This window comes from Ursus maritimus, unplaced genomic scaffold, assembly GCF_017311325.1.
Source record: "Ursus maritimus isolate PB19 unplaced genomic scaffold, ASM1731132v1 scaffold_11, whole genome shotgun sequence".
Taxonomy (NCBI): Eukaryota; Metazoa; Chordata; class Mammalia; order Carnivora; family Ursidae; genus Ursus; species Ursus maritimus.
This window is the reverse complement of record NW_024423453.1, coordinates 62,221,971-62,229,537: the sequence shown is the minus strand read 5'-3', so window position 1 is coordinate 62,229,537 and position 7,567 is coordinate 62,221,971. Positions and strand designations below refer to the sequence as shown.

Here is a 7,567-nt window from a genome sequence, read left to right as displayed (position 1 = left end):
GGGGGTGGGGGTTCAGCAGATGACATTTTGTGGTCCTCTGTCTCCTACCAGAAGCAGCCGTGGGGACCTCCTCCCTTCCTGTGGCCAGTCCCCAGGCTCCCCGGGGTTTCCAGGTGCCCCTCCCTCTGTGGGCTGAGCCCTGGTCATTTGAGCAGGGCCCTGGGGGAGCTGTGCAAGAGGGGGCCCTGTCACAGGCCTGGCAGACAGGAAGAGCAGGCACTGAGATCAGTCGCTTTGCTCCAGCTGGGGTGTGGACTCCAACAGGCTGTGGGGTGCCTGGCAATTCCTCTGGCTGCTGGGCCTTGGATCCACGCCTGCCCCCCGGGACTCAATCTCGGAAACTGTGATTTCTGGGCCTTGTTCTAAGAATCGACCAGGACCTTATTAGAAAGGTGGGGGATTCAGCACAGGAATGGGAGATTATTTCATGTTCTCTGACTTGGTGCCAACTCTATGCTTTAGAAAATTCTACCCTCTTTTGCTTTTTTTTGTGTGTGTGTGTGCCTTCTTTCTTGGCCTTCTCCTCCTTTCCTCTCTCCCTTCCTCCCTCTCCTTCCTCACCCACCCTCTGTTTTCTGCTCTGTGGCCAAGGGGCACAGAGCCCAGAGCTAACTGGAAGGAATGTTGTACCCTTTACCACAGGACTCAAGTGCAGGGACCAGCTGCTGGTGTCCACAGAAGCACATTTGTCACAGGACATACCTGTGTGACATCTCAGGAGAAGAGCGTTGGTCCCTGAGTTCCGTGTGGCCCAGCCTAGCGTCGGGCAGCAGGGTGAGATCCAGGACCAGTCTCTGTAGGCTAAGGCCCACGTGATCGATGCTATGCCCCTTTGGTAAGAAGTTTTGTGAGTGTCCCCCTGACAGAGTCACACTTCACAAAATGTATTACTGTGCCAATGCATTATGAACATTTAAAACATACTGAAGATAGAAAGAGATTAAAAATGTTCATACAGGGGCGCCTGGGTGCCTCAGTCATTAAGCGTCTGCTTTCGGCTCCGGGCGTGATCCCGGCGTTATGGGATCGAGCCCCACATCAGGCTCCAGCCCCACATCAGGCTTCTCTGCTGGGAGCCTCCTTCTTCCTCTCCCACTCCCTCTGCTTGTGTTCCCTCTCTCGCTGGCTGTCTCTCTCTCTCTCAAATAAACAAATAAAATCTTTTTAAAAAAATAAAATAAAAATTAAAAAATAATAAAAATGTTCATACAAGGTCTCATCTTTTCTTCTTGCCCCCTACCGCACCGTCTTGCACAGTCCCAGGGGACTGTCTCACACCTTTGAGTCTGCTGGCCAAGGTGTCCTTAGGGCTACGGGCTGATGAGGTTTTGCAGGTGGCTCAGGGTGAGGTGGGGAAGAATGGGGGGCGTGATCATTCATGTCCTGGTCTCGAACATTCCAGTGCTCCTGTAAGCTTGTGCTTCCTCCTCCACGTGAGGATTGGTAGGGCCGTGTGACTTGTTCTGGACAAAGACATATGAGCAGAAGTGGTCTGAATCACTTCCGGTGCAAGCTGTAAGAGCCAGGGCTAGAGGAAGAGGGAGATAAAGAGGAACAGTGAGTGTCTCAGTCTGCTCGAGCCACCCCGAGTCCCCCAGACTTGTGGCCTCAATAACAGCCATGTGCTGTCTCACGGGGCTGGAGGGGGCAAGTCTGGGACCAAGGTGACCACAGGAGCATGTTCTCCTGAGGTCTCATCTCCTCAGTTTGCAGACGGCTGCCTTCTCCCTGTGTTCTCAAATGGTCTTCCCTCTGTGTGTGTCTGTGTCCCGAAGTCCTCTTCCTGCAAGGACACCAGTCCTTTTGAATTCAGTCCGGCTCGTGACCTCACTTTACCTAAATGACCTCTTTCAAGGCCCTATCTCTAAATACAGTCATATTCTGAGCGATGGGGCACTGGGACTTCAACATTTGAATTTTGAGGGGACAGAGCCCAGCCCACGACCGCGAGTGAGGCCGTTATTTCCCAGTGGAGGGTGCCTGCCGAGCCTGCTGAAACCCAGCACACTTTCAGGATCACCTCTCCTAGCTGCCACTTTCCAGACCCTTCCGATGATTCTGTAGCCCCCTAGTCGTCATGTCAGGTCCTTCCCCTCCTGGAATGCTGGCGGCCACTTCCACTTTCCGCCCCAACCATGACTGGTACAGGTGGAACAGGGTGGACAGTGTTTGTTCAGCCCCAGCCCGTGCCTCCCAACCATGGCACCCCTTCCCCGTGCCTGGGCTGGCAGCCTGGGGAAGCGGGTCTGGGCCGGGGGGGCGGGGGGTTCGTGGAGGTGAGGAGGCCGGCTTGTCATTCCCTCACGCATGTATGCAGGTTTGCCTTGGGACCCTGGATGCTCTCAGGCAGGTCATCCTTTCTTAGTGCTTCAGCCATTGCTGTGTGGAGAAGCAGGGAGGCAGGGAAGCAGTGGGGGCACCATCCATCTGTGTGGTGAAATGGTCTAGAGAACACACTGGGGGCCGTGAAGCTGGCCCGGGGAGTTTGTCCATGCTGCCGATGCCCATCCCTGCTGGTCAGGGAAATGTCCACAGTGAACTTGGCACCTTGCAGTGGGGGAGGGGACCCCTGTTTGTCAGAGCCATCAAACATTTGCAGTTTCCTTTCCTGAAGCAATTTCCTTCACCGCCTTGCTGTCTCTGTCACTGTTGGCTTTGAGCCTGTGAACAGGGTATTTAAAAAGAGCCGGGTCTGAAAACTTGCAGTGTGCCCGAGCAGTTCCCCACAGAGAGGGCCTGTGGTTGTGACAGGCCTGTCTGTGCTGGTGGCAGGGCCCCCATCAGCCACACGGCCCTCCTCCCCCTGAGTGCCCGCTGAGGCCTTCCTCCCCCAGCCTCCCAGGTCAAGGACTCCTGCCTTTGCACATGGAGAGTCAGCAAGGGGAGGCAGGCTTCTGCTCCTGCTGAGAAGCCAAAGGGAATGTTGTCAACAGAGTTCAAAACTCTAAATAAGTTAGATAAGATCTGCAGGAAGCTCTGGAAGCCACTGAGGTGACTGGTGACCGATGTCGCCAGTCCCGGAGGATACCCTTAGTTGGGGCCAGCAGGCAGCTAGGGTAGCGTCAGGCTGTGTCCCTGAATGCAGGAGCCGCACCAGCCCTGAAAGGTCACTTCTGCTCCCCCAGAGTCCGGTCATCACCTTCCATTTGGTCTCCAGACCTCTAATATCAGAGTCTCAGGGTGCAGCATTTAGTGCCTTTCTCTTATGTCCTCTCTCTCTTCCTTGAGGAATTTATATAGGCATGGTGCTTTTAATATCGTCGAAATACCCAAATCCAGAATCCCAAATTTATCTCTCCCACATTGGCCTATTCCTGAAGTCCAGGTTCCTATACCCAGCCACTTACTCACTCCCCACTAGGATGCCTGATACACATTTAAGTGTGCCACGCTCGAAACCCAACTACTGGTGTTGTCCCTCTGCCCCGATCGTGCTCCTCTCAGAGCATCTTCAGCTCGGTAAATGGCACCCCTCCATCCAGCTGCCGGCCACAGGATGGTTCTTCATTCCTCCGTTTCCTTCACACTCCACAGCCAAGCTATCAGTGTGTCTTGTTGGCTTTACCTCCAAAGCATGTCCCAAAGCATGTCCCAAAGTAAATCCCAAACCCATCCTCCCTCCTTCTCGCCTTTCCTTCCTTCCTTCCTTCCTTCCTTCCTTCCTTCCTTCCTCCCTCCCTCCCTCCCTCCCTCCCTCCCTCCCTCCTCCTTCCCCCCTCCCTTCTCCTTCTCTCTTTCTCTTTCCTTCTCTGCATGCTATAATAGGAACAAGGCAAAAGAAAACAAATGTCTCCCCCTATACAGTATCTTCTTTTGAAATATTTTTATTTCACTTCCTCTAACAGCAATATAGAAACAAAGAATCATAAAAAATAAGATTATAAATTGTCCATCGATTATGTAATAGCACTTGGTATTGCTACAAGGAGGAGGCCCGGGGCTGGACCAGACCCTCTCAAGCCTCCCCAGGCTCTCCGGGCCTCTGTGATCTCTGCTGAGTCCGTGAAGGCATCACACACTGCCGTGCATGGTGGTTTACACCCAGGGTCCTTGGGGATGACACAGAGATGGGTAGATGATGAGTTAAGCTGCAAACAGTATTGTGTATATGTGGTAGGCCAGAAGGCGGCCCCAGAATGCTGGCGACACAGGTCAGGTCACAGGTGACCCGCAGCCATCGCTTGGCCCCAACAAGGTAGGGACTTTACAACACTGAACTAATTTGGTGAGTTATTTGTGTTCCCTGTGGGAATAAGGGAACTAACAGAAGCTGGATACTGAGTAAGGAGACGCACCCCGTCTATCCCCTCCACTCTCATCTCTGGTCCCCTCCCCTTTCTCCTCCGTCCTCATTCCCAAATTAAATTCTCTTAGGGTTAACTAAGTAAAAGAGCTGAGACGTTGAACCTGTTCCAAAAAGTGTGCCTTGATCTCAGTTTCCTCTAGGTAAAAAGAAAGGAAGGGGATGTTAGGTGAGCTGAACAACTAAATTGCCCAGTTGACTCCAATTCAACTGGATCGACAAAATCAACTAAATCAGCTTCAGTTGAATCCAAATTTTCAATTCTTGTAACGACTGATTTCTAGAAAGAAAAAAAAAACAACCCAGTTTGGCATTACTTTCAGCATATGGAATGGGCTTTCCTGTGTGGGTGTGTGTAAACGTGTGCCCCTCCAGAGCAAGGGGTGTGTGTAGGCCAGCCTGCTACCCTGCGATCTCAAGGACGCATCTCAGAGCAGCCTGGCAGGAAGGCCTCCGGGGGGACTTGGCAGTGCTTGTACATAATCTCTGAGGAGAGACAGGGCGGGGTCCAGAAAATCCCCCTCCTTTCCTGCCTGAGGGGGAAGAGCTCTAAAGGGTCTGGCATTCCACCCAGGTGGACCAGTCCTCTGAGCCTCAGACTTCAGTCACTGCTCAGAGTCAGGCAGAAAACACAGCTATGTTGCTATACCTTTTTCGAAGGAAGCTTAAAGCCTCTGGATCTTCGAAATCACAAGAAAGAGACCAGGTTCTTTTCTAACTAGGGACCATTCATTCACCTCCTCCCCCTGCCAGCCCACAAAAGAAAAACAACCTTCCCAATGTGGGTCAAGGGGTGTGTGTGTGTGTGTGTGTGTGTGTGTGTGTGTGTGTGTGTGTGAAGTGTGCATGGACCCCAGTGAGACTACATGGGAAGATGAAACATGAAAAAACATCAGGACACCTTACTTCAACGATGGAAATGTGATCGGTGATACATGTTCTGTGGGTCCACTTTCCAGGCATTGCTCTGAGTTGGACCCAAATATTCTGAATTGCAAAGTGAGAGGTACCCGCGGGGGCTGCGTGAGGTGGAGAGTAGAGGGCTTGGCAGTTTGTGGGTTTGGCAAAGCATTAGGACCATCTTTGGGGTTCAAGTTCATTGATATATGAGCTATCTAGGCATTCTTAATAATGATTTAAACTGTGATAGTCTATAGCCACTAAGGAGCCATGGAATCTGAGGGAAGTCATCCTCTTTCCCTGGCTTCATTTTACTCCTTTACGAACAAGAAGGCTTGAAGAAGATGATGTCAAAAGCCACCCCCACCCCCTCAAGCTGGCAGGAGACCCTGCGCCATGTGGCATTCTATGAGGCTAACTTTCCTCCCTGTTGAGGTCTCAGTCCTCACCTTGCTGATCCTCATGTTTTTTATTTAGGGAGAACATTTTCAAATCAAATCCTGAACTACTGCACTTGACCTACCCAACTGGCATCACCATTTGGACAAAAATCGAACAGTTGTGAACAAGTTAGCAACAGATTAGTAACAGTCTGATTCAATTAAAATTAGCGGTTTAAATCAGGCATAGAATGCCAGAGGATGCTCAGGGTGAGCTTGTGAGCTCCCTCGAGGCTTTCTGGGGAGGGCAAGAAGGGGACAAAGGTGACGCCACCAGAAGTCGGTGATGGGAAATCCACAGACAGACTTGCCTAGTTCACTCAGGCACTCCCCTGGAGGTGCAGGGTGGAGGCAAAGGGGCTCTTTGGAGATTGGGATTGGTGTGTGGGGCCAGGGGAGGCAACAGAGAGGGCATCTGTGTTTGCTCCACTCACGTTGTTCTGGTGTGTCCTGGCACGCGCTGGAAATGATCGACCGACCCAGCACTGGTAGTGCCAAGGTCTAAGACTGACGGCAGCCTCGACCAGCCGCTCAGCAGAGGTGCTGGTGGCGGCTGTGGGGCCCATGTTCCCGAGCTCCACTTTGTCATTCCTTCTGGTTTTCCTTTCCTGGTGGGTCCCTGTCAGGATTGCTGAGTCACCCGTCTAGGATGAATTTGAGCCCATACTCAGAGGACAGCAACAGGAGACAGGTTCATCTGGCACACCTGATCACCTCCTCCCTGGATGCTCAGTGCCCTTGGGGGAGCTTTCTGCAAGAATCACAGCGTTTGGGGGCCCCTTTTTGGGCTCCCAGATCATAGCACCAGTGATTCCGGGAAACAGGAATGGGGGTCAACGAGGGGAGGATGGAGACGTGTCATGCTGGGAGCCAGGTCTCCTTGAACATCTGGATGGGGCAGCCCTTCTGCAGAACACTTTGGGTGACGGATAGTCAAGGGGTTGCAGGGCTCCACAGCTGGGGCCCCTGAGAAAGCACCTGCCGTGGGTCTGAGGGCCCACGGTTCACCAGCCACAGGAAAGCCCCTGGGGAGACCCACTCAGGGTAACTCAGCCTCAACGCCCTTCCCACGATCCCTCCCCTCTGCCTCCCGAACACTCAGCTCTGGCTCCTCCACCCCCTTCCAGGGCTTCTCAGCACAGAGAGAACCTCCGGGAGTTGATGTTCATCTTGGTGACACCAATGAGCTTGAGTGGGGTGGAGAGACTGAAGGAGGAGGCGAGCGGGGAGTCACAGAAGAGATCAGACAGCTCGTCCCGTTCCTCTAGCTCGTAGGTGGCATCGTTGAGCATCCTCCGGTGCAGGTCACAGGTCTGCTCGATCTTCAGCTTGTTGATGTCACTGCGCAGGCGCATGAGCTGTCTGGCCAGCTGCTGGTCCTGCAGCCGCATCTCCATCTGGAAGGGAGGAGGGGAGGCATCAGCAAAGAGCTAGGCTGGGGCTTGCCTCTCCAGAGTCTCTGACAAACACAGACCTGCTGAATGGAGACCTAATTAATGGCTTGCATCATCACTGGGTCCACCTGGAGATATTGGCACATTCCCTGCTCAGGAAGGTGAAAAGACACACAAAGCAAGATGACGAATGGGGACAGATGGGTTTTCCAAACAATACTTTGTGCTAAGCTAGATACTATGTCTAAATCCTTCTGGAAGAGGCACATCTCAGTTCTGGCTTAAAGGTTCAGTCTCACTGTTAATAGATAGGTACAGACAGAGAAAGAGTATAAAGGAGTGATAAGTACCAAATTCAGGAGCATGATTACCTCTGGGTGGGAAGGAAAGAAGGTGGTCGGGGAAAGTATATGGGGGCTTCAGTTGTATTGGTAATGTTTTATACCTTATGTTGGGTGGTGGGTATACTGTTAGATTATTCTTTAAAACTTTAAACATTTTAGAATACCTGCAATATTTTTTTAAAAGAT

The 7,567-nt window shown here is 52.2% G+C and overlaps 1 protein-coding gene across 2 annotated transcripts in view; it reads right to left on the bottom strand.

Moving 5' to 3' along the window:
* Nucleotides 1–3,819: 3,819 nt before the first annotated feature.
* FAM167A (family with sequence similarity 167 member A) overlaps nucleotides 3,820–7,567 on the bottom strand; it is a 33,984-nt gene continuing 30,236 nt past the window's right edge. For both annotated transcript variants that reach the window (XM_040626457.1, XM_008705076.2), the window contains one exon: nucleotides 3,820–7,040. In XM_040626457.1, the coding sequence (XP_040482391.1) occupies nucleotides 6,777–7,040 (264 nt within the window). In that variant the 3' untranslated portion in view covers nucleotides 3,820–6,776. The remainder of the gene's footprint in view (nucleotides 7,041–7,567) is intronic.